This window comes from Mirounga angustirostris, unplaced genomic scaffold, assembly GCF_029215605.1.
Source record: "Mirounga angustirostris isolate CCGP_5_RB_7025 unplaced genomic scaffold, mMirAng1.0.hap1 SCAF_5, whole genome shotgun sequence".
In the NCBI taxonomy this organism is placed as follows: Eukaryota; Metazoa; Chordata; class Mammalia; order Carnivora; family Phocidae; genus Mirounga; species Mirounga angustirostris.
Genome location: NW_026991713.1, coordinates 159,437,813 through 159,465,125, shown reverse-complemented (window position 1 = coordinate 159,465,125; position 27,313 = coordinate 159,437,813). Strand labels below are relative to the sequence as shown.

General features: G+C 49.0%; 1 protein-coding gene across 14 annotated transcripts in view; it reads right to left on the bottom strand.

The window, feature by feature from the left end:
• LOC135364561 (thyroid receptor-interacting protein 11-like) overlaps positions 1-27,313 on the bottom strand; it is a 66,127-nt gene that overhangs the window by 22,035 nt on the left and 16,779 nt on the right. For 8 of the 14 annotated variants that reach the window (XM_064592846.1, XM_064592835.1, XM_064592837.1 and 5 more), the window contains one exon: positions 1,825-20,256. In XM_064592846.1, coding sequence (XP_064448916.1) covers positions 9,868-14,172 — 4,305 coding nt within the window. In that variant the 5' untranslated portion in view covers positions 14,173-20,256 and the 3' untranslated portion in view covers positions 1,825-9,867. Of the gene's footprint in view, positions 1-1,824; positions 20,257-21,216; positions 21,373-27,181; positions 27,302-27,313 lie in introns of all 14 variants that reach the window. The other 6 variants (XM_064592842.1, XM_064592844.1, XM_064592843.1 and 3 more) reach the window with 4 other exon arrangements.

Sequence of the window (27,313 nt, the reverse complement as noted above, 5' to 3'; positions counted from 1 at the left end):
GCTCTGCTGATGTGCACTCTGGGCTGGGTACCACTGTACTCTCTGCAATTCCAAACCCAAACTTGCCCTACAATGTTTAGATGGCTGCAGACACAGGGGGGCATCGAAAACTGAGGCAAAGAAGAACAGAGAAATTACAAAAACTATCCCCTAGAGAGTCAAGAAAAGGAAAGCTCTAGTTATATTACTTCTCTGTCCTTTGGCTGTGTCTGAATTACTCTACAGTTAACTTACTTTGTTTTAAGTAGGCAAGTTTGCTAAAACGTTTACCAACAAATACTAAATAATCAAGACTACCAATACATTTTAAATAAAATTATACTATGCTACTGAAAAGTATTTTCTGATTATTTCAATGGCACTTCAGAGTCTCTTAGCAAGTAGCAGTCGATATGCGAACATTATTTCTAATTCAACAGTTCTACACATGTGGTCAACAGCACCTGAACACTGGAGAAGAAATGAAGTTGGCTGGAAGGCTTTTAGCTTCACAAATTTCACCACACACTACCGTCAAGTCTTCAATACCAATGTATGTATTTACCTCTTTATTTAATCAACCACCACTAACACCCACTACATGTCAGACAGGGCTCTACGTGTTTCATTAACGTTAAATATCATTTATCTTTACAATCATCTAAGAAGTGGGATTATCATCATCTCCATTTCTCACATCAGGAAACTGAGACCCAGAATGGTTTAGGAACACAGCTCATAAGAGGCAGAGCTCCGATCAGCTTGGCTCTGGACTCCATGTCTTAAATCACTATGTTTAGTCTCCAGGAACCCACAAAAAGTGCAAGTCTTAACCCCGAACCTTGGCTTGCCCACCCTACAGTCCCTACAGTCCCTACGTGGCCCCGGCTTCAAGGGCATTCCCTCAATTCCTTTCACAGTTCACACTCCTTCCCTGCTCTAAGTGAACACCCTCCCACATCCCCGTTTTTTTCTTAGCCTTCTGTTCTCAGCTTAAACATTACTGCCTAAAAGACAAACTCGAATGCACCCCGTAGTTCTCAGCACTCGAAGCAAAACGGTAATTATGTATTTCATGGGCAATTATTTGCTTCCAGTCTTTTCCAACCAGGTGGTGATAGGGTAGACGCCGTATCTGTCCTATTTATCCTGGGTTCCCAATCGCTGAATACCCACCCCCCCCACCCCCCCAAAGAGAAGGGCCTACCACGAAGTACACTCTCAACACTTTCTGTTGAACGAACGAACGAACGAACGAACTACACCCCAGCCTGGGCTTTCCGACACCTATCTGTGCTCACAACACGGCCCCCACTGCACCCCTAGAACGCAGCCTCCTGCGGCAGACACGCAAGAGCTCTGCAAAGTCCTGGCTCTGCGCACCACTACTACGTGCTCCTGGGCAGACCATCCCCCCCGCCCCGCCCCAACACACCTTGACTGACCTGATCTCAGGTGCACAACGGGCACCCTGACGATCCCCAACGGAATGTGACCTATGCAAGAGGAAGAACCTGCACTCCTCCTCCCCTCTCAACGCTAGACTTCCTTGCTTCTCGTCGGGCTTCCATAAGGACTCGAGCCCCAAGGAGGCCAAGACCCCGCCGGCCTGCTGCAGGCCGCATTCCCAGTCACGCTCCCCCCAGGCCTGGCGCACAGCACAAGGGAGGTCATTCTCCGCTCCAGGAATGAAGCCCCGCGCCGGGCACTTCACACGTGCGAAACGAGGGTCGCACGAGGTGACGGCGCCCTTTTGGCGAACGAGCGTGTTCCGGAGACACAGGCCCGCCCCCCACCCAGGCCCCAGGCCCCCGGGGACGCTGGGTCCCCGCGCCCGGCAGGCACCTCTGCACGGAGAAGCATCTTCGCAAGGGCCGCGCACTCCCTCGTCGTCTGGGTCTGTCGAGGAGGACGAACAGGAGCTGAAAGAGGCCGTCCTCGGACGAGCGCCCATGGCCGTGGAGGTTCCGGGGTGCTGTCCCCACCGAGAACAACGAAACCGGGTCCCCGGGCGCTGGGGGGACGAGCCAGCCTCGGAGAGGGAAGGAGGGCTCGCTTCCGCCGCGCTCAGCTGCCGGGGCTCAGACCCGCCGCTCACGTCAACCGCCCAACAACCTTCCCGCTCATTGGCGCTTCTGCCCAGACGCTGATTGGACAGCTTCCCGCCCGCTCGGCCCGCGGACGCGCCCCTTGGGTGCCTCCTCTGGCCCCGCCCACAGAGCCCTGGGCACCGTCTACCCCTCCTTTCCCGTCACCACCTGGCGGGACCGCCGTCAAAGCCCCGTCTTCCTTCGCTCCTGGTGCTGTTTTCTGAGTCTGGCGTCTGTGTGTTCATCACAAGCTTGAAATGGCTGTAGTCTGTCGCAAGGCCAGCTTTCCCCCCACTGAAGTGCTTTGGCTCCCTTTTCAAAACTCAGTTGAGCGTATTTGTGGGGACTCTTTCTGGGTTCTTTGTTCTGTTCTATTGATCTGTGTCTGTCCTTCTGCAGATACCACACAATCGTCCTTAGTAAAACTATCGCAGAAGTTCTGAAACTGGGTAGACTGCATGTTCCCACTTTATTATTATTTTCAAAATTGTTTCTGAAACTACTCTTCATTCCTTTGTCTATCCACATACACTTTAGAATCATCTTGTCTATCAATCTACAAAAGAAAACAAACCCTGACTGGGTTTTGACAGGAATTGCATTAAATCGATCTATCAATCTGGGCAGAATGAACATCTTCACTATGCTTAGGCTTCCAATTCACAAACATGGTATATCTCTGCATTTATTTATATCTCCGATTTCCTCTATCAGTGCTAACGGCTGTGGGCATGCGAGTGCTGGACATGCTTTGTTCGATTGATCCCTAAGTATAGTTTTACTAGTAATTGTGAACGTATGTTTGATAGTGGAGCCCACATGTTCGTTGCTAGCATACAGCAGTACAACTTTTACATGTTTCTTCTGTATACTGTTTCACTGTGAAATGCCATTAGTAGTTGTAAGAAGGCTGACATTTTCATAACCTCTTGGGGCATAAGGCCTGAAATGAAGATTCCATATTAAGGGCTGTCTTCACACCAGGGACAATCAAGGAGGGACGGAAACAGCCTAATGCAAGTTCTCCTCTCCCTCCTCCCTCACACGTAAGGTCTCCTAAGCAAAAACCCTTCTCATCACAGGGACCAGACATAGTGCCTGTTGATTTGGGGGAGCAGCGTTCAGTTCCCTAGAAGCCCACTGAATTCTTCAAGCAAGCCACTCATACCCTCCCAAGGGAACCAGGACTTGCCCCACCTTCTTGTTAGGACAAAGTCTTGCCTTCCAAGCCCCTGCTTGTTCCCTCTGTTCCCAAGTGCAATTCCTGTGCAGCCCTGCACAGTGTGTGGTATCCTCCTCCCTTGAACTGTGAGAATATGTGACTAGTCAACTGCTGCCAGTCACATCTGTCAGGTGTCAAGGGATCCCTACAAGCCTAGAGCAGGAATCTCTCTCTCGTCAGGGAACTGAGGAGAAGCTGAATAAAAGCAAGTGACATCACAAACAGGGTGGCCCCACCTTAACTGAGGACACGGGGTCAGCTTGACGTGCTCCTTGGCTTCCTAACTGGCTTCAGAGGGGACAATCACGATCTGGGAGGGAACTGGCAACTGCGGGCCAGCTTGTGTGTTAGCTCGTGTTCTGTTAGCTCCAATGGAGGTCGCCATCCGTTTCCAAACCAATGTCCCATCCTTGCCAACAAGTTGAGTACAGATGCGACTTGACTGTACCTAGGAGGGAGGTGCCATCAGTGTGACCTCCATCTGGCCTGTATCGGTCTCCAAGGCTCCCCGCTGAGGTCGGCAACCCCACGACCTGCTGACTGGGGTGCTTGAGTTCCACCGACTGGGTGTTGGGCCAGTGCTTGGGGCAGACAGACAGATCCGGGTGGGGAGAGCGCACCCCACGCACCGTCCTGGGGATGACCCTCTGTGTTGTGGGTGGAAAGGAAGGGGGCCACGACCCCAGGGAGATGTAAGAATGGCTCCCTGGCTGCCTCCTGAGTCACTGTGGGTCAGGCAACGCGAGTGGCCTTGCCCATCTCCCCAGCTGCCGCTCCTCTCCCCGTTACCGTGTGTCCCCCGGAGCCCTCAGGGTTTGGAGGCGCACATCCATGGCAGCCCAGGGCCCAGGAGCTGATGAGAAACACAAAAGTGGAGGGTCGGCCGTTTGGTGCTCCACCTCTCTCCCAGTGCAAAACCCCTCCTCCACACACTTGCTTTCTCTTAGTGTTGTTGCTTCCCAGCGCGTCCAGGGACTCATCTCTGGATCCAGGGCCTTGAGGCTCCCACTCTGGCCATGGACAAAATGACCTTCCTGGCTGTGGACTCCAACACTGGGGAGATGGACTGGCATGCCCGCAGGAAGAGGACAGTCATCTGTGGGGCCGACCCACCCAGCTCCCTTTCCCCATAAACACCCAGAACATGTGCACCACGTCTGAATAGCTGGAGACAGAAACAAAAACCCATGACTTTATGGGGCTAGAAATGAAATAGTCTCCTGAGGGAATCGGTAGAGTGGGAAAAGGGGGGAGGGGAAGCCGTCCACACTGAGAGAAGGTAGGGCTGTAGCAGAAGATGCTTTGGCTTTATCAACGTCTGCGCTGTGGGTCCTGTGCTCTTTCACTTACCACCCCACTGCCTAAACCTGTTTGGCACAAGATCGCCATCCTCAGGGTCGTGGGGGAAACATCCGTGGCACCCCTGTGGCACAGTGAGGGTATCAATTCACACCCTGACTTACGCCAGGACACCTGAAACCATACGACCATTGCCACGACAGAGGCTCCAACCCTAATGATGCTGATTGGAGACTCTCTGGAAGAAAAAACGGAGAAAGATGAACAGGGTAAAAAGACACTCCCTAACCCAAGCATATATCCAGGACCAAACAAACCCAAGAAAAGGAGGAATGGAAGAAAGAAAACTGGATACAGGAAGAGGAACCCCCCCAAATTAATTCGACATAGGTTCACAATTTGACCCAACTGGAAATCCAAAATTCACAGGGGCGCCTGGGTGGTTCGGATGCTTAGGCGTCCGACTTCGGCTCCAGCCGTGATCCCGGGGACCTGGGATTGAGCCCCATGAGAGGCTCCCTGCTTGGAGGGGAGTCAGTCGGCTTCTCCCTCTGCCTCTGCCTGCAGCTCCCCCTGGTTCCTGCTCTTTCACACCTGCTTGCTGTCTCTCTCTCAAATGAATGAATAAACCGTAAAAAAAAAAAAAAAAAAAAAAAAAAGAAATCCAAATTTACTAAGATAATTTATATGGCAAAAGATAAAATGAGGTCAACTGGCTTTTGGCCCTCTAAAACATAGGTTCTGAATTAACGTTAATGTCTGCTAAGATGTACCAGTTGGGTAACCTTCATGGATTCGATACCAGGGCTCCAATTATGCTTGTACCTAGTAAAATAACCGTATTTTCTAGCTTCTGTATTTAATGCTTTGACATCTCAGACTTGCTGACTTTGGAGGGACTGTCCCTGGCAGGCTTAGTTAATTCTTAGAAAAAGTCCACAACTGGCCTGGGAGCATACCTTTCACATCCAAACCAACCGGTACAGAACCCTTACTGCCAACCACCTCATCTTAAGCAGCTCTGGGCCACTATGGCCTCCCTGATCACCGCAAGGGCGGGACAGACTCCTGCAGACACCACTCTGGCCTGGAGCCCCCTGAAATTACTCAAACTAGCCAGTCTTAAACGTGCTTATCCTGCCTCACCTGTCCCTTCCCATGGAAACCACAATAAAGGGTCTTGCCCACATTTTCCCTTCACTCCCTCTTTCTCCTGACCAATCCTGGTGCTTCCCCAGGTGGCCCTGCAAGGCTCTCAGAACCTCCTTTCTTGGGGCCTCTAAATCTACAAAACTTCTTCCATTGTGACAGTTACTTCTATATCTTCCTAACTTATCATACCTGATTAAAATAAATCCTGGTCCCCTGAAAACCTCTGAGACCCCTAGGGCCACCTGGGTGGCTCAGTGGGCTACGCTTTCTTCTCAAGTCATGGTCTCAGGTTCATAGGATCCAGCTCCATGTTAGGCTCCGTGCTCAGGGTGGAGTCAGCTTGGGAATCGCTCACTCGGCCCTTCCCTCCGCCCCCCCCCGCCCCAACTGGGCTCGTGCACTAGGTGTCTCTCTCTTTAAAATAAAGAAATAAAATCTTTAAAAAAAAACACAAGGGAGCCCAACAAATTTAAGGATGGGGAATATTTTGCTAATATAGATTTGGCCAATATGTTCTGTTCCATGCGTATTTCAACATCCTCTCGGTCAAATGTGCCTTGACTTTGAAGGGGACACATTTTACCTTGTTAAGCACAGGGCACCCAAACCTCTCTGCTATCACAGACATCTTTGTGGGCAGGATCTTACTGCACCCGTCCTTCTCCAGGGACATAGGTATGACATCACATTTACGACTACCTACTGTGAGGACATTTGTTTGACACACTTGTTAAGGACATGCAGGTGCAGGGGCGACTGAGTGGCTCAGTCCATTAAGCGTCTGCCTTCGGCTCAGGTCATGAACCCAGGGTCCTGGGAACAAGCCGCGCATCAGGCTCCCTGCTCACTGGGAAGCCTGCTTCTCCCTCTCCCTCTGCCCCTACCAGCCCCTTGTGCTCTCACTCTCGTGCTCTTTCAAGTAACCAAATAAAATCCTTACAAACAAGGAAGGACATACAAGTCCAAATTCTGTCAGTATTTTTTTTTTTTTTTTTTTGGTTCTAGAGGCAACATATTCCTTGTTTATAAATTTTACATAAGCCCATTTAGGCTGCTACTTGTCACTGAGCCCACGCTGGGTGGGGCTCCCCTCAACAAAAGGCTCTAGGATCTGTCCAAAACAACTGTGAGGGGGCGACTGGCTGGCTCAGTTGGTGAAGCGTCGGCCTTTGGCTCAAGTCATGATCTCAGGGTCCTGAGATCCAGCCTGGCAGGGAACTCCCTGTTCAGTGGGGAGCCTGCTTCTTCTCCCACTCCCTTTGACCTCCTCCTCCAGCTCCAACTGTCTCTCAAATACATAAATAAAATCTTAAAAAAAAAAAAAAAATCACCCGTTAGTGCCCTAAGTAAAAAGGCTTTAGCAACTACCTCTCCAGCTTCCTGGAGTCACTGGAATCGTCCATGGACTCCCAATGCAAGAAATGGCCCTCCTTGGCCCTGGGTTATAGACCATGAAAGCAGCAATTGCTGACCATGCACTGGGCTCTCCTGGAAACGGAGTCTCTTACAGACTCTGAGCCTTCATATCCCGCTGTCTGCTCTGCCTCGGGTCATGATACCCCCACCAGCTTAATGTAGTTACCAAGGCCTTCTTGCTACAGGCTGAAGCCAAAGTCTGCATATCCAACCTGCAGGTGGGGGTGGCTGCTTCTATCCACAGTCCATTGCCAGATTCCATGGTGCTGGAGGACGTCAGCCTTTCCTTCTACCCCTTGGCTACCTAAGGATTCCCTTGGGATCAACTGAGTGACCATCAATGACCGTTGATACATTTTGGTTTTGAAGACCAACTCCCCCTCTTGTTCACGTGACAATTTCACTTCCTAGAGAAGCACCTGTCCTACTCCTTAAAAGTCTCAGTCCCAGGTTGAAATTGATGTCTAGATATCAGAGTCCACTGTGATGGAAAGCCTGAGATTAAGATTCAATAGGAAGTGTTGTCTTAGTATCAGGGAACATCAGAGGGCCTCCAATGGCCTCGGTCTCACCCAAAGTTCCCTTCCCCCTCTGCTCCCACAGATCAGGTCTCCTGGCCAAACGACCTTCTTTATCCCAGGGACCAGGCACAGTTTCTCCCCAAGGAGTAAGGTCCATTTCCCTGACAGCGTGTGCAATTATCCAGCAAGCCAGTCATGCCCTCCTGCAGGAAGTAGGGCTCACCGTCACTCTCTTGTTACTACAAGGTCTGCCCCCGCCCCAAAGCCCTTCTTCATTCTGCTCCCAGGTAAAACCCCCTTGTGGCCCTGCATGGTGTGGGCCACGAGTAGACATGGGTAATAAATTAGTGTCGAGCTCATCTGTTCAGCATCCGGACATCCCATAACTTTAGGGTGGGAATCACTCCCTTTACCAACGGGTGAAGAGGAGAAAAATGAAATCCTTCTGCTTTGTACCTTTGGCAAGGCACAACGATGAGGCTCATGCACTTGAAGTTCTTTGGATAAGAATCTATTGGGGGCTTGTAAGAATTCCCTGCGGCTAAAGGGCAGCCTGTATGTGAATGATGCGCAGGAGGGAAGGCTGCAAAAGCAAGGGCTTGGATGGTCTCCTAAAGGTCGAACTCCAAGCAATGAGGGAACCCACAAATAATGGCAGCAGGGAAGTGACATCAGATTTTCGTCTCAGTTCGCCCTGACAGCAGCATGGAGAATGGATTCAAAGGAGGCCGAGTGTGGAACCAGCAAGATCAGTAGGCAGTCTACTGCACTAGTCTGTGCAAGAGACAGGAATGGGTGAACCAGAGCACTGGCAACAGAAAGGGAGGGAAGGATTTAAGATATTTGGCAGGCTGAAGATACAGCACAATGGAAAATTAATGGAATGAGATCTTTCAAGAAGTCTGAATGGGAGGCGCCTGGGTGGCTCAGTCAGTTTAGCGTCTGCCTTTGGTTCAGGTCATGATCTCAGTGACCCGGGAATCAAGCACCACATCAGGCTCCCTGCTCAGCAAGGGGCCTGCTTCTCCTTCGCCCTCTGCCACCCGCCCTGCCTGTGCTCTCCTGCTCTGTCAAATAAATAAATAAAATCGTTAAAAAGAAGAAGAAGAAGAAGAAGAAGAAGAAGAAGAAGAAGAAGAAGAAGAAGAAGAAGAAGAAGAAGAAGAAGAAGAAGAAGAGGGAGAAGGAAGAAGAAGGAGAAGGAGAAGGAGAAGGAGAAGGAGAAGAAGGAGAAGGAGAAGGAGAAGGAGAAGGAGAAGGAGAAGGAGAAGGAGGAGAAGGAGAAGGAGAAGGAGAAGAAAAGAAGTTTGAGTGGATGGTTTCCAGAGTATAGTGGAGTAATGAGCCTGGCACTGCAAACGAAGATTTGGAGTGGCTTCTGAGGAAAGGAACAAGGGAGTTGACCATGGACATTTGAAGTAAAAACTGATTAAATACTGATCAGTAGGAGCTAGTTCGGTAATTTAGGGTATATCCACAAAGGCCTGCATTTCCTTTTAAAGAATGAATTGGAATTCATTCACATTTGTAAAGATCTCGAAGGCAGAGTGATTTTTTTTTTTTAAAAGCAAGTCATAGAATACTATACGCCCAAAAAGACAAATATACATATATTTCTAAAGGCCTGAGATAAATCAGGTTACCCATGAAGTAGATTCCCAGGCAACATAAAATGAAATGGAAAAAACAATTAAAAATAAAAAAGGAGAAAGAGAAATGGGACATAACTGGGAAAATCAAACTCGCATTTTTTAAAAAAATGTATTCATCTTAAACTTTCATGCTATACACCCAGTTTCTCCAACAAGGCGTGGGTGCTCATGTATTTGATAAGTTGGGAACATTAAAACGAGTGGATGTTTTCCTTACCAAAGGTATATGTATATACATGCTCCTTATGAAAACATCAAAGCATTACAAACAATACTGGAAGTACCATTGACCGCAGCCCCCAACCCCACCAGTGTCTACTCTCATAAGAAATACCCACCATTTTCAGTTTGGTGAATACCTCTGCAGTCATTAAAAGATGCCTTTTTTTGTTAACTCATAAAAGAATATTTTTATTAAGCTGAAAGCAAGACTGCAAATATATTACGTTTTGCAAAAGGACATTTTGGGATTAGGTAAACACACAGAGTGACTTGGGGTCTTCCGAGCACTGTCTCATCTCTGGCTTGAGAATCCTCTATTTCTTTGAGAGGCCTTTGGCCGCCATTCCAACCTTCTCCGCAGGTGACAGTATTTGGGGTGCGTACGTGGGCAAAGCATCAGTGACGGCATTTAGAAGAAGGTGCTCCGATCCATCCGCTTCCGGTCCAGGTGGGGTAATAAGAGACACCGTTGTGGTGCGGGGCTTCACATCTTTTTTCCGGGATGTGGATGCTAGGGTAGTGTTCAGACGTGCTGGGCCTTGTTTCATAGCCAGTTTTCCCCTTCCTCCGGGATCTGGGGGCTTCACGTCATGAGCAGAGGGCTTTGGTGGTGGCAAAGCTGAATGAGATTCCGCTTCTAGAAACTGGACGAAAAGCCCTGAAAAAGAATTCTTGGCCATAGGTCGGTGATTTGGCTTCACATGTGTGTTGGGGGCGCTTTTGGATCCAGGCCCCCGACTCATCCAGCTGGTACCACCACCTGGCCCTTCACTGAACAGCTGCCGCATCTGGTCTTCTCGGATCCCCAGCATGCTTCCCATCAACCTTAAGGCTTCCTGCCGTTCAGCGTCAGGGGCTTGGAAAGATCCCAGGAAGAGTCTCCTTAGTAGGGTTTTGTCCACCATTCCTTCGGACTTACTGACTAAGTTCATCAGTTTCTTCTGTGTGTCCTCCAGGATTTCCTGCTGGACCTCATTCTGTTTCTGGAATTCTTGGAGTTGGTCTTCCTTCAGCTCCAAGTCAGCATTTGTTTTATGTAATCGTCCCTGCAATGACTTCAGTTTTCCTTCGAGGCTGTCTGCCTTTTCCATCCATTCGGCGAGTTCCAACTTGAGGTCAGCTAGGATGTGACCATACTGCCTTCCTTCTTCCTGCGAGGCAGCAAGCTGGAGCGCAGTGTCCTCTTTCTGCTGGGTCACCACGTGCAGTTGCTCCTGCAGCGACTCTACCTGCAGACTGGCTCCTCGGCTGGCATTTTCCATGGCAGTGGAAGACAAAACGAGTCTTCCCTGCAAGACCGTCACTTCCTTCCTGAGTTGAGCCACTTTGTCTTCTGAGGCCAGAGCTTCCCGGCGATGAGCGTCTTCGGCTTCTAGAGCGAGGTGTCGCCGTCTCTCCAGCTCCTGGGTTAGGCGTAATTCGCTCTCACGTAAATGGCGAACCTCCTTCTGGAGGGCACAGGTTTCCATTTGTTTCTGTGTCAGGGCCAACAGGACTTCATCTCTCCCCTGTTGGCACAGAACTGTCTTTCCCTGCATTGATGGAACTGCACTGACCGGCCGGTTCAATACCCCGGTCTCGTGCTCTTCTCTCTCTTGCGATAGTTGCTCCAAAGCAAGTGCCTTCTCTTTCATCGCAGCACCCTGGGATTCCTCCTCTCTCCGCATCACTGAAAGCAGCCTATCTGTCTCTTGCAGTGCCTCATCTCCCACTGCCTTTTCTCGAGAGTTTTCCTCGACTTTTGCATTTTCCTCTCTCGGTTGACACACATCCATTTCCAACTCTGCTATTCTCTCCTTCAGATTGGTGACCGTCTGCCTCAAAAGTTCATTTTCACTCACTTGGCTACGGAAGTTCTCCTGCAAAGAAAGCAAGTCCTCACTTTTCGCTTGGATTCGGAGCTCCTGATCCCGAATGAAGTTTTGTAGAACGGCCTGTTTCTCCTTCAGCTGCTCGATGTCGGAATCCCTGTGTTCCTGTTCTGGGCCTTCTCCTTCCCACGTGGCAGCCACTGAATCAGTCCATCTCTGCTTATCTTCCTGGAGGGTTCGAATCATCCTATCTTTTTCTTGCATTGATTTTCTCAGCTCTTCTACCTCCACTTGGAGCAACTCAGAAGCCTCACCCACTCTGTCAGATTTCACGGGCTCCAGAGAGTCCGCTGACTCTGAGCAGTCGGGGGAGGGCTCGAGGAAAATCACGTCCAGTTTCCCTAGAAGGAGATCCTTGGCATTGCAAAGCTCCCCGATGCTGAGCTGAATTTGTGCCAGTTCCTTCTCTAAATGTTGTAATTTTATTTCATTGCCTTTGTACGTCTGCATCAGGTCACTAGAGGTCGTCGGTAGTTCAGAATCCTTCTCGCTGCTGGTGAAAGCCCGCGCCTGGAGTTGTGCCAGCTCTCTCTCAAGCTGGGGTGACTCACGCTTCATATTTTGGACTGTGGTCATCACCTGCTGTTTCCACTCTTCCATGATCTTCACTCGCTGTTTTAATGTGTCCCGTTCCTGTAGAAGCTGCTTGAACTGATCCATATGAACGCCTCGAACCTCATTACCAGGGCTGGAGGGTTGCAGGAGTGTCAATAAAGTCTGACATTTCTGACTTAACGCATCCACTTCGAGGTCTTTTTCTCGAACGATGTGTGATAAATTCTGAATCGTTTCTCTAAACATCTCCTGACCACTACTGTCCATTCTAGTGGACAGTTTTTGATTTTCCTCTTGCATCCGCCGGAGGTCTGCTTCTGTGGCAGCCATCCTATCCGCCATTTTGTCATACTCTGTCCTCAGATTGCTGTTCTCCCTCGTTTTCTCATTTAAGACCGCCAAGACCTGTTCGCTTTTCCAAGCGTACTCTTGCAATTGCCGCTGAAGTCGCTCCACGTCCCCGTTCTGGCTGTGAGAAGCCGCAGAGATCCTGCTGGAAAGACCCTGAATCTCCAAGTCTTTCTGCTGGATAATCTGAGTTAGTTTACCAATCTCCTCTTTGGAGAGCCGATCGATCTGTTCCGTCAGTCGGATGTTCTGTTCAGTTAGAAGCTTCATCTCCAGTTCGTGTTCTTTGATTCCTAGGACTGATATTTGAGTTTCGGCTTCACGTGAATCAAGCTTTTCACTTGCGTTTTGTCTGGGAAGAGGCTGACTGGTTGGGACTTCCACATCATCACAGTCTTCTGTCGGAATGTGCTGGCTTTTGTCAGGCAACCGGGCTTTCATTTGGTCTATCGTGTCCTGCAAATGCTGAATCTCCTCGTCTTTCGCTGAAAGGAGCTGAGCGTGTTCAATATTCATCTGCTCCTGCTGGTATTGGAGCTGCTCCACTTTCTGCTTCTGCTCTTGTAAAGAATGAAGCAGTCCTATCTTCCCCTGCTGCTGGTTGTGAATGATCTTCTGCTGCTCTCTGATTTCCTCCTCGAGATCATCCTTTAACTCCTGGAGTTGAAACACCTCACACTCCAGTTCTACGATCTCGTCTAGGATTTTAGGGTCGAGCGCAGGAACAGAGCGACTCTGTTGTCCTAGGCTCTCCAGTTCTTCTCTCAGATGAGGATTTTCGCCTGTCACGGATGGGAGACACCTGTCTTTGTCCTCCACGGATGGCTGGGAAATGTCATTACTTCTGAAGGTTTGGGTAGACTGACCGAATTCCTCCTGAAGCTCTGGACTTCCTGTAAGTTCTTCAATATACATCTCTTTCTCTTTAACGAGTTGTGTCAATCGCTTCTGCTCCTCCAGAGCAGAGGACAGCATTTCCTTCGTTTCTGTATGGTCGGCGTCCATCTGCTCGATCCTCTTTTTGAGGTGTACTATTTCCAGGTCTTTCTCTTGACTGTGTTGAATGCAATGCACATGCTCTAAAGGGGACAATTCTTTGATAGTTTGCTCATCCTTGTTTGTTTCCTCCAACAGCTTCTTTTCCGCCCGAGCCAATTTTGCTATTAACCGTCCTTTTTCTATTTTTAAAGCCCTCACAGCAGTGTTGTTTTCCAGAGAATCCTCGTTGTTCCGGAGAATAGATTCTTCCAGCTGATGTCTTACATCCTGGAGCGCCAAAACCAACTTTTGGTTTTCTGCTCTGAGATCAGAAGCAACGTTGTTTAAACGGTCATTCAGCCGCTCCATTTCTGCAAGTTGTTGCTTCAACCTTCTAAGCTCAGTTTCCCTTTCTTGAAGTAAGTCATCTTTCCCATGACTGGCAGACTCTTGATGTTGCAGGTCTTCTATCCGTCTTTCATACTCGAGGAGTTGTTTGCGGTGCCTGTCAGTGATGTCGGCCAGTTTTTCTTGATGGACACTGTGCAGTATCGCAACTCCGAGTTGATGTTCCTCGATCTCCCTCATCCGCCTCTCTTCTAGGTCCCTGATGGTGCTCTTCAGTTTCCAGATGGCATTGGAGTCTGAGCTATTCGGTCCCTTGGACAAATGTTTCCAAAGTGTAAGATCAGCCTCCAGTCTTTGGATCTCATTGAGGAGTCTACTGATTTCTGTCTGAGATGATATGACATCACCAAAGTCCATGGTGAGATCCGAGTTGGAGCCGGTCAAGGAAGTCTCACTGCCATCCACTCCTCCCTGGGAATGGCCTAGGCCAGAGCCCAGGCCACCAACCCAGGAGCACATCTTCGCGGGTCATATAACTGTCGCGGTCCGCTGTGGAAAAGCGTCCAGCGCAGTCGGACTACCCCGCCAAGTGTCCCAGAACGCCTGCTTGCGCCAGGCTAAGAATCAGAAGACAACAGGCGTTTCTAGGCAACGCCTGCGCGGGCCCGGCACGCGCCTCCCCTGCGCAGGCCACGTTGCTAGGAAAGCCCGAGACCTTGGGCCTTCCCAGGGCCGACTCTGGCCACCGGTCCCGGTCCCAGACGCTCAGCCCCACGACTTCCCACGCAGGGCTGGGCCCCTTCCCCTGTTCCCCGCTTCCTGGCTGTCCTGGGTGGGCCCCTAGCGAGTGCTCCTGCCTGACTGCCCCCAGGTGCCCGCCCACAGAAAATGCATCTGGCCCTGGACTTTCCCCCAGGAAATGCATGCAATGCATGCAATGCATGCAATGCATCCATTCACCTAGGAGAGCAGATCCTAGGTGCATTTGACAAATATCTACACCTGCGCAGAGGCACGGCCCTCAAGGAGACTTTGGGCATTTCCAGCCTCCAGAGGCTCCAGAGTGTTCCGTCCTTCCGTGCCCTGCCAGCTCTGCGGGGACAGTGCGTCCCACACCGGGGTTTGGCGGTTCACCGGTGGCTCCGTGCGCTGCGCGCATCCGCTGCCTCGCGGAGGTGTGCGGCTGGACCCGGCAGGGGGTCGCGGGCGGCGGTGGCGGTGCCCGAGAGGGGGCCTCCGGGCCCTGCACAGGGCGGCCCCGGGGTTCCCGCCCTGGGTGGAGGACGGGCTGGGTACCGCGTCCCGGGTCTGGCCTCCCAAGGCCCCGACCTGCCGCGCCACTGGATGAGAGGCGGCGAGGGGGGGGGCGCCGGGCCCACAGCCGCTTCCACTGCCGCCTCGGGTGGACATGAAGCGACGTCGGCCCCCCTCCCCCCGGGCGATTCCTCGAGCTGCCCGGCCCTGGCCGTGCCGGCCCCCGCCGCCGCCGCCAGCAAGAAGCAATCCAGCTGCATGAAGCAGCTGACCAACCAGACCGTGGGCAGGCGAGCGCGTCGATCCGGATCGGCAGGAGCCCAGACCAGGCTCGGGCGCGGGAGGGCCGGCTGCTCTCCTGGTCGCGCGCTCTGTCCCTTGCCGCCGCCCCACATCAGGCCTCGGGGTCTGGGCCTGGGGCTGCGCCACGCCAAGACCTGGAGCCCGGCTCGGTGCCGCTGCCCGAGCCCCTGGGGAGCAGCTGGGTGGGTCGGCTGTCCCCGTCGCCCTCTGTCCAGGCCCCACCCAGCATCGCCCTCGGCGCACTGGACCCGAGCCTTCCCCTGCCCTCCCCCGGGCTTTGCCCTGGCTGAAAACTCCGGGAACCAGTGAGCCCCAGGCCGAGCGGACGCTGTGCTCTGCGGGCGATGGCCTCAGGCTTTCCGGGTCGCCCCGCCGCTGTAGACCCTCCACCTCCCAGTGCCTCATGGCACTAAATAAGTAAGGGGCCATCAGAGCCCATCGGATCCGCCTACGAGGTTCGGGCGTCCATCCAGGCACTGTAGAGGTGCCGCTGTCTCCAAAGCCGGGCCCCTGTGGACCGGACTGCCCAAGACCTTGACATTGAGAAATTGGGAACTGCGAGGAAAGAATTGTGGAAACGCCTTGGGACGACTTTTAGTTTAATTTTGAATAGCTTTTGAAAAAGCCTTTCTCCCTTTGGATTTGGGAGCCGATTCTTCTCCAGGTTTCTTTGGGGCTGCTTTAATGCTTGACAGGAAACATGATCGATTATGAAATGACAGAACAGACCGGAATTGGTAGACCATCAGGCTGCTGCAACAGGAACGACGGGTGGTTCTGAGAGCTCCTGCAGGTGACTGTCATGTGCCCCGTTATCTGGGGCACATCTTTCAACGTCTTTGGGGCAGGTGGCTGTACTGGACCTACTCTTTAGGCTGGCAGACATATGAAAGTGTGAGTTTTCCACAGCTTTTGCTTCTTTTTTTCCCCAATAGTGGGGTCAAAAGGGGAGTTCAGTCTGACCAAAGCACGTGTGTGCATGGCACGTCCATCCTGTGTGTTCTCCATTCATAGAGCATTGCAGGGCCACGTGCTCGTCCCAAGATCGAGGACCTTGTGAGCAACCCCACAGTGAGGTTCGGTGGTGCTGTGCGGCTTTCTCGTGACTATCATTGGAAAGTCGACCTCAGAATACTTACCTGGGAGAAGATCTTCATCCTGAGGACAAATACACAGTACGTTTTCTAATTCTGCATTCCCTCATACATTGACCGACCATCTTCATGGACTGAACACTAGGCCCCAAACAGCAAAGGTGGACTTAGCGCCTTAAATTACGAACACTATGGTCAGAAATGTATTTTTTAGGTGACTTTGGTCTCCGCATGGAGAACGGACGGAGGACAAAAGTTAGGAGGATCTCACAGCCATCCAGGAAGAAGGTCCAGGGAAGAAGTCATGGGGAGCCTGAACTGGGGCAGCCGCCACGGGGATGGACACTGAGAGGTGGGGACGCACTGAGAGGTGCTGGGGAAGTAGAACCTAACAGACTTTTCCAAAACCCAGACTGAGACAGATTAGGGAGGGTCAGGAAACCACTGTGGGGGGGGGGCGGGGGGGGAACCAGCATTTAGGGGATCAAATAGGATACAAGAGCAAATATCACAAAGCACCCCACACTGTGAGGGCGAGCACCAGCTTGTGGTACTACTACTTTTTCTGTGAGAGGAGAGCACGGTGGGGGGAAAGGGCCGGCACTCTGGAGCCGGGGAATGGGCTTCCGATCCCAGCTCCACCACGTGTCTGCTGTGAGGCGCTGGAAGTCACTCACCTCCCCGGGCCAAGCGTTCCTCGTCTGCACAGTAGAGAAAGTGATAGCACCTCACGGGGTTGTGAGGATTCCTGAGGAAATACATACACGGGAGACTCTCCCAGCAGGACCTGCCCTAGTAAGCGCCGTGGCTGTGCCTTTATGACTTATGACACGGGACACAGACGTGGGGCCTGAGGTACACACACACCGTGAATCGACAGACCGCAAAGATTCCCCTGAACAAGCACAAGGCCCTGTGTAGAGAACAGGGAAGGAACCCGGACTTGCAGGAGCTGCAGTCCTATTGTCCTGGTTCTGCCACTAACCAGACCCGTCGCCTTTCCCGTCAATGAGCGTAGTTACATACACCTGTTCTTGCCCCCTAACAGAGCAGGTGAGGGACCAAATCAGGGAACAGCTACAAAAGGCCTTTGTTTCATATCACCATCACCCAGCCTTGCACATCCTCAAACCGTACCGAGGACACTGTCATGACGACCATAAAATCATCGTTATCAGACATGGATGGAACTGGAGGGTGTTATGCTGAGCGAAATCAGTCAATCAGAGAAAGACATGTATCGTATGACCTCACTGATACGAAGAATTCTTAATCTCAGGAAACAAACTCAGGGTTGCTGGAGTGGTGGGGGGTGGGAGGGATGGGGTGGCTGGGTGATAAGGCATTGGGGAGGGTATGTGCTATGGTGAGCGCTGTGAATTGTGTAAGACTGTTGCATCACAGATCTGTACGTCTGAAAGAAATAATACATTATATGTTAAAAAAAAAAAGAAGATAGCAGGAGGGGAAGAATGAAGGTGGGGAAATGGGAGGGGGAGATGAACCATGAGAGACTATGGACTCTGAAAAACAAACTGAGGGTTCTAGAGGAGAGCGAGGTGAGAGGATGGTGTAGCCTGGTGATGGATATTGGGGAAGGCACGTTCTGCACGGAGCACTGGGTGTGATGCACAAACAATGAATCACGGAACGCTACATCAAAAACTAATGGTGTAATGAATGGTGAGTAACATAACATAATAAAAAAGGAAACCTCTTCCTTATCGTCAATATGGCAGATGCAGGGGCTCTGGGTCTCACAATTCCACTGGCAGGGCTCTTCCACACGTGCTGAGGACATGTCTACAAGGACTTTTTTTTATCATAACCCCTGTTGCAACAGCAAAGGATGGGAAGCCAGGCACCTATCCTTCAGCGAGGCCCTGGGGACATCACGTATGTGGCTGAGGGTGGCAGCAGGTGCAAGCAGCTGGGGACAGGGGCGCGAGACAGGCAGTCACTGCATTCCTTCTGAATATATTTTTAACATTTTTGAACCAGGCGGGCACCTTCACGAATGAAACAATTCGGGAAAGAAGAAGGGGAATTTTCATTTACCTTTAATCTCCAGAAGGTGGTATCTACCCCAGCCCCAAGATTTAGAATTTGATAATGACATTCTGTCTTCCGTAGAAATGCCTTCAGCAGCTGGCTGATGCCATGGACTCGAGCAAAATATCCCGAGAGACAGAGACAAGCTATCGCTCAGTCAGGTTGGAAATCATCCCTGCAGAGCCCAGCCCAGGAGAAGAGCCAATGAGGACTCTTCTGCTCTTCTTTGGGGTCAGCGGTTTATCTGTGGACTTCATGGGAGAAAGAGTGACTTTCACATTCTCTTGTTTTTTGTTTTCGGTTATGTTAATCACCATATAGTGCTTCAGTAGTTTTTGATACAGCGTTCCATGATTCATGATTTGCGTGTAACACCCAGTTTTTTTTTTTTAAAAAGCTGTTTGAACTCAAGTAAGTACAATCTACTTGATGGTGGAATTAACCATCTTAAAAAAAAAAAAAGTCCCATAATTTTACATAAGAAAGACAAGGGTTTTACATGAAAAATCAGATCTAAATGTTCCTCTTGGAAATGTACTTTCTCTTGGTTAGGTGTAAGCCTCTCAAGACTCTGTGAAAACTCAACAATGCGAGATCATGACGAAAATAAGATTCTGGGGTCAGGAAATGGGGCAGATAAATGTCAAAGCAAAAAAAAAAAAAAAAAAAGAAAAGAAAAGCCGTATTTCCACCACGTTCCCTTCCTCTCCATCCTGTGTGGGTAAGAGCCCCTGTTTATAAAGTGGCCTCATAGACCGTCTGCGGGAGGGGAAGGCATGAGCAAACGTTGCCGAATAAATGGACTGGTTCAGCTGTGGGTTGGGGAGCTGGAGTGAAGGCGATGAGGAATAAAAGGGGGGAAAATGGAAAACAGTATCTGTTCTAAGTGGGGGAAATGGAAGATAATATCTGTTCTAAAGCCCTGTTGCTTAAAGTATAACTACTTTAAGAACAAAATTTCAGTAGCATTTAGAAACTTACTGCAATGTGACATAGGAATTCTACGTCTATTGATTCTCCTCATAAATAACTTGAGCTTCTATTTGATGTGTCTCTTGCATTTTATCTTTCTAGGAAATCATTTTTCATGTATGTTATAGAATATCGTCCACAACAGAGAGATTATTGGAACAAAACTTTAAAGATGCTCACCACATGTTGCCTGGGAAGCCCTCTCCTAGGGGGTCCGGTCTGGAGATGCCAGCCCATGCAGAGGAAGAAGGAAGGAAGGCCGGCTGACACCCTGCCTGGGGCGTCTAGCTCCCAGGGCCCCAACTTGGGTTCCCACCTCTGTAGCCCTGGTTAGGAAAGCTGCCTCAGGAGCCTGGGAGAGAGGATTTCAGGCCTCTTAGCCAGGCCTGGCCCCATCTCCCTGATGCCTGGGTTCACCCTCAGCTCCAAGTAAGGTCCATGTCCTTATTCTCAGGAACCACCACTTTGCACTTTCTTTCCATTTCTTACAGAATCTACCCATAGGCTCCATCTTTAGGGTGAGGATTCCCTGCATGCCCAAGGACTGTGGTCATTTGGTCACTTTCTCAATCTGACTAAGTCACCCTCCCATCTCAAATCCCTTCACTGCCTTGATAGAAAGGACTTCAGAGCCTAACAGTGTTACTATCATTTTACTAAGGTCAAGAAAGGAATTCCTTACTTGACCAGACAGTTCACTGTAAAAGATAATATAAATGGCTCTTAAACATATAAAAACGATCTTCAACTTCACCCCCCAAAATAAGAGGAATATAAAATAAAATGACGGGGGCACCCGGGTGGCTCAGTCGTTAAGCCTCTGCCTTTGGCTCAGGTCATGATCCCAGGGTCCTGGGTTCGAGCCCCGCTTCGGGCTCCCTGCTCCTCGGGAAGCCTGCTTGTGTTCCATCTCTCACTGTGTCTCTCTCTGTCAAATAAAGAAAGAAAATCGGTAAAAAAAATTATACAGTAACATTACTGAAGACACCATCTTTCACATATCAGATTAACCACGATGAAAAGGTTTCTAATACACCGTGCTGGTGAGGATGTTGGGAAATGAGCACTTCCATTCGCCACTGGAGAGAATGAACACTGGAACTCCCTCTTTTGAAGAGTGAATCCCTAAAAGCTCATCTACCTCAAAAGGCCAACAGAGGCACGTCTGGTACTCCATTACAAATGTCGGCAGACTCAGCCATCCGTCTTGGTGCTCGCACACATGGCCCGTCACCGTCCCCACGGCAGCCATTTCTTCCCTTTCTTTACTCGTGCGCCTACCTCCTTCCCCAAGACCCTAGACAGCACAGAACCTCACCTCATCCCTCACCTAGAAAACCTGCCACCACTTATTCCCTCAGCAAACCCACGGGTGAGAGCCAGTCAGAGAACTCTGCTCGACCGGAAGTTCTGTGTCCATAGGAAAGGAGATCCAGGATCGTTCCGGAAAACTCACGAACGACTACCTAAGTATTTCCCCCGGCTCTGGATTAGGAACCGGTCCTTCCACACCCTTTAAGCAAGTCCTAGTGGGAAAACCAGGAACAAAGAAACACAACAGCCACAACCTAGAAAATGTTATAGTAGCCTTCACTTTCTGGTCTACACTATAACCTGGAAAATGCTATGGTAGCCTAAACTCTCCCCGGTCTACACTACAAGGAACCAAACTTTCAGTGTTCTAAACCAGGGAGCTGAAGCCCAGATTACCACTGAAGGGCTTCTGACAACCGTTGAGGGAACCAGCCTTAGGACAAGGAGAAGTACTGGAAGGACACTGCATCCCTAAAACCATGCGAAGCCCCTGTGGGCCTATAGCCTGCTCTGCCCCTCATCGGATAATGTGAATTAATAAATGCCCCTCATGTGAATTAATAAATGTCTTTACCATTTCAACCAAATGGAGGGGCAGCTGGGTGGCTCAGTCAGTTGAACGGCCAACTCTTGGTTTAGGCTCAGCTCAATTGTGTCCATATCAATTAGATCTATGGCAGAGAGTACATCCTCCGGTTCTTTCTTTTGTTGTGAATTCCTCCTTCTATTCCTTTTGCCCAGAGAAGAATGGAGGAACAAGAGAGCAACATAAAAAATATCAACCACGACGCAAGCAAATACACACTAGTCAAATCCGAAGAGGTCAGAAACCAAAAAAGAGAAGAAAAAAGAAATGTGGGGGGTGGCTGGGGGGTGGGAGAAGAGAGAATATTATCTCCCAGGTGGTCAAACCTCCATGAAATCCTGGGTGTATTTTGGCCTGTTTGTTAAAAGACACTAAATCCCAGAAGTGTAAAATCACCAAGGTTACATATATACAGACATAAAATTGAATGTAGCAGAAGGAAGCAAAACTGAAGACTATCTCTAAAAAATGGAAATGTAGAAAATGACAATCAAAAACGACTTAAAATGAAAGAGTTGATAAAATAAGAAACTAGTTGGGAAGAAAAAAAGAAAAGGAAAATTTTAAACTGCAAGATAAACGAATCATGAAATAACCTTTGAATTCAATTTACTGTTTTCCCCTAGTGCTGGAGTTTTGCACTCCTGTGGGCTCCTAAACTTCTTCCCCTGTTCTTCCAGCTGCTTTGCTCGGGGAGTGGCCTGCTGTGCTGACCCTCAGGTGTCTTGGCCTGGGGGGAGTTGTACCCCCCCTTGCAGGGGGGGGGGGGGGGGCGGGCTCAGTGTAAACTACTTGTAGTTGCTCTATGTGATTCTATTCCCCGAAGGCTCTCTGGGCCACTTGAGAGGATGAAAAGAAAAATGGCCACGCCCCGATTTCCAGGCCCAGAGCGAAAAGATCGAGGTCCCCTCTCTTCAGTAAACTGTCAGGGATAAGCGGTCTTCAGTTTTGTGTGTGCCAAAGTCTGCAGGCTCCTGTGGTGAGGGCCTGCACCGATCCTCCTGGGAGAAGGCAGAGGGGCGCCGCCTTGTCTGCCCTGTGCAGGACCCGCATACAATAGCTGTCACCCAGATGAGCCGTGGTTCGTGGTTTATGGCAAACTGAGTTGAGAACCCCCCCTGCTCCCTGACCCTAACCAGTTTCCCCACTCCAGTGCCTGGGAACTCTGCCGGCTCAAGCACCCCTGTTCTTCCTGTGACCCCAGGGATCCTGAGGTCACACTGTCCCACCTTGGATGCTGCCCCACCTTGCCACCAGAGCACCTTTCAGGCAGGGCTATCTCTTAGCGGAGAAGATTTCTAAAGGTTCTGATTTTGCGCTCTGGGGCTGTATCACTTGCCTGTGGCCGGCTTACACAGGCTCCCTCTCCCCGCAGAGGATCTTCCCATATATCCCCGCAGATTCACTTCTCCGCACCTCTTACTTTGCAAAAAGTGGTCACTTGTCTATTAGTAGAATTCCAGCAATTCCTTCCTTACATCTCAGGTTGAATTCAGAGGTGTCCAGGATGATTTGATAGTTATCTAGCTACATTCAAGGGACCAGATGAAACGAGCTCCCCTACCGTGCCACCATCTTGCCTCCCTCCTTCGATCTCTTCCTTTTGTTTTGAAAGATTTATTTATTTTAGAGAGTGAGCGGGGGAAGGGGCAGAGGGAAAGAAAAATCCTGAAGCAAGCAGACTCCCCGCTGAGGAGTTACTGCAGGCCCTGAGGAGAAAGAGAGAGAGAGAAAGAGGGACAGAAGGTATATATGAACAAATCATAGCTGAGAACTTTCCTAATCTGGGGAAGGATACAGGCATACAAGTTCAAGAGGTAGAGAGAACCCGTTTCCAAATCAATAAAAATATATCAGCACCCTGACATACAGTAGCGAAGCTTGCAAATTTCAGAAATAAAGAGAAAATCCGGAAAGCATCTCAAGACAAGAGGTTCCTGACCTAGACGGGTAGGAACATTAGGCTGGCAGCAGACCTATCCACAGAGATCTGGGAGGCCAGAAAGGGCTGACATCATCTATTCAGGGTACTAAATGAGAAAAACATACAGCCAAGAATACTTTCTCCAGCAAGGCTGTCATTCAGAATGGAAGGAGAGCTAAAGGGCTTCCTGGACAAATAGAAACTGAAAGACTATGGGACCACTAAACGAGCCCTGCAAGAAATACTAAAGGGGGGGACGCTTGGGTGGCTCAGTCGGCTAAGCATCTGCCTTCAGATCAGGTCATGATCCCAGGGTCCTGGGATCGAGCCCCGCACTGGGCTCCCTGCTCCGCGGGAAGCCTGCTTCTTCCTCTCCTACTCCCCCTGCTTGTGTTCCCTCTCTCGCTGTGTCTCTCTCTGTCAAATAAATAAAATCTTAAAAAAAAAAAAAAGAAAGAAAGAAATACTAAAAGGGATCCTCTATGCCAAGAGAGAGCCCAAAAGTAACACTGGACCAGAAAGAAAAAGATCTACAGAAACAGGGACTATACAGGTAATACAACGGTACTAAACTCATCTCTCTCAATAGTTACTCGGAATCTAAATGGGCTAAATGCTCCAATCAAAAGACACAGGGTAGGGGCGCCTGGGGGGCTCAGATGGTTAAGCGTCTGGCTTCGGCTCAGGTCATGATCCCAGGGTCCTGGGATCGAGCCCCGCATCGGGCTCCTGGCTCAGCGGGGAGCCTGCTTCTCCCCCTCTCCCTCTGCCTCTCTCCCTGCTCATGCTCTCTCTCGCTCTCTCTCTCTCTCCCTGTATCTCTGTGTCTCAAATGAATAAATAAAATCTTCAAAAAAAAAGTCATCATTTAAAAAAAAAAAAAAGACACAGGGTATCCGACTGCATAAAAAAGCAAGACCCATCCATATGCTATCTACAAGAGACTCATTGTAGAACTAAAGACACCTCCAGATCGAAAGTGAGGGGGTAGAGATCCATTGATCACGCGAATGGACCTCAAAAGAAAGCTGGGGTAGCAATCCTCCTATCAGACAAATTAGATTTTAAACCAAAGACTGTATTAGGGGATGAAGAAGGATGCTATATCATACTTCAAGGGCCTACCCAACGAGAAGATCTAACAATTATAAATATATATGCTCCTAACTTGAGCAGCCAATTACATAAACCAATTAAGAACCAAATGAAGGAAACACGACGAGAATCATACAATAACTGTAGGGGACTTCAACACCCCACTCCCAGCAATGCACAGATCATCTAAGCAGATGATCAACAAGGAAACAAGGGCTCTGAATGACACACTGGACCAGATGGACTTCACAGGTACATCACAGCATGCCATCCTAAAGCAACAGAATACACATTCTTCTACAGGGCACATGGAACATTCTCCAGAAGAGATCCCATACCGGGGCACAAATCAGGTCTCAACCGATACCAAAAGATTGGGATTATTCCCTGCCTCTTTTCAGACCACTATGCTTTGAAACAGGAACTCAGTCACAACAGGAAATAGGGAAGGAACTCAAACACTCGGAGGCTAAAGAGCATCCTACGAAAGAATGAATGCATCAACCAGGAAATCAAAGAAGAATTAAAGATTTCATGGAAATGAATGAAACTGAAAACACAGCCGTTCAAAACCTTTGGGATCCAGCAAAGGCGGTCCTAAGAGGAAAGTACATAGCAATACAAGCTTTCCTCAAAAAATCAGAAAGTCTCCAATACACAAGCTAACCTTACGCCCAAAGGAGCCGGAGAATGAACAGCAACTAAAGCCGAAACCAAGCAGGAGAAGAGAAATTATAGAGATTAGAGCAGAAAACAATGAAATAGAAACCAGAAGAACAGTAGAACAATCAATGAAACCAGGAGCCGGTTCTTTGAAATTATTAATAAGCTTGATGAACCTCAAGCCACACTTATCCAAAAGAAAGGGGAAAGGACCCAAAATAATAATGTCATGAATGAAAGAGGAGAGATCACAACCAACACCAAAGAAACACAAACCATCTTAAGAACACACACAGCAACTATAGGACAACAAATGAGGTCACCTGAAAGAAATGGATGCGTTCCTGGAAACTTGTAAGCCACCAAAACTGAATCAGGAAGAAATACAAAACCTGAACAGACCCATAACCAGCAAGGAAACTGAAGCAGTGATCAAAAAATCTACCAACACACAAGAGTCCAGGGCCACATGGCTTCCCAGGGGCATTCCACCAAACATTCAAAGAAAAACTAATACCTATTCTTCTGAGGCTGTTTCAAAAAACAGAAATGGAAGGAAAACTTCCAAACTTGTTCTCTAAGGCCAGCATGACCTTGATCCCAAAAACAGACAAAGACCCCATGGATGCAAAAATTCTCAGCACAATACTAGCGCATAGGATCCAACAGCACATTAAAAGGAGTATTCACCGTGACGAAGTGGGATTTATTCCTGGGCTCTAAGGGTGGTTCCACATTCGCAAATCAAATCAATGTGATACTTCACATTAATAAAAGAAAGGTCAAGATCCGTATGATCCTCTCAACGGATGCAGAAAAAGCACCGGACAAAATGCAGCATCCTTTCTTGATTAAAACTCTCCACAGTATAGGGGTAGAGGGGATATACCTCAATAACATAAAACCCATCTATGAAAAGCCCACAGCGAATATCATTCTCAATGGGGAAACACGGAGACCTTTTCCTCTAAGGTCAGGAACATGACAGGGAGGCCCACTCTCACCGCAGTTCTTCAACTAGAGAAGTCCTAGCCTCAGCAATCAGAAAACAACAAAAAAGAAATCAAAGGCATCCGACTGAGCAAAGAAGTCAAACTCTCACTCTTTGCAGATGACATGATACTTTATGTGGAAAACCCAAAACACCACCCCAAAATTGCTAGAACTCATACAAGAATTCAGCAGGATATAAAATCAATGCACAGAAATGAGTTGCATTTCCATACACTAACAATGAGACAGAAGAACGAGAAATGAAGGAATCGATCCCATTTACAAATGCACTGAAACCCATAAGATACCTAAGAATAAACCTAACCAAAGACGTAAAGGATCTGTACTCCAAAAACTACACAACACTTAGCAAAGAAATTGAGGAAGACACAAAGAAATGAAACAACGTTCCATGCTCATGGATTGGAAAAACACTGTTAAAATGTCTACACAGAGTAATCGAACCATTCGATGAGATCCCCATCAAAATACCATCAACTTTTTTCACAGACTGTAACAAATCATCCTAAAATGTGTATGGAACCAGAGAAGACCCCGAATGGCCAGAGGAATGTTGATAACGAAAACCAAAGCTAGTGGCATCACAATGCCAGACTTCAAGCTAGAGTACAAAGCTGTAATCATCAAGACAGTATGGTTCTGGCACAAAAACAGACACATGGATCAACGGAACAGAAGACAGAACCCAGAAATGGACCCTCAACTCTATGGTCAACTAATCTTCGACAAAGCAGGAAAGAATATCCAGTGGAAAAAGGACAGTCTCTTCAATAAATGGTACTGGGAAAACTGGACAGCCACATGTAGAAGAATAAAACGGGACCATTTTTTGGCACCATACACAAAGATAAACTCAAGATGGATGGAAGACCTTACTGTGAGACAGGAATCCATCAAAATCCTAGAGGAGAACACAGGCAGGAAGTTCTTCGACCTCAACCGCAGCGACTACTTGCTACATACATCTACAAAGGCGAGGGAGCAAAAGCAAAAATGAACTATTGCAACTTCATCAAGAGAAAAAGCTTCTGCACAGCAAAGGAAAAGGTCCGCAAAACTAAAAGGCAACCTACGGAATGGGAGAAGATATTTGCAAATGTCTTATCAGATGAATGGATAAAGAAGATGTGGTATATATATATATGTGTGTGTGTGTATGTGTGTGTATATATATACACATATATATATGTGTGTATATATACACACACATACACACAATGGACTATTACCCAGCCAACAGACAAGATGAATACTTACCATTTACATGCACACGGATGGAACTGGAGGGTATTATGCTGAGCGAAATAAGTCAATCCGAGAAAGTCAAATATCAAATGGTTTCACTCATATGTGCAATATAAGAAACAGGGCAGAGGACTGTAGGGGAAG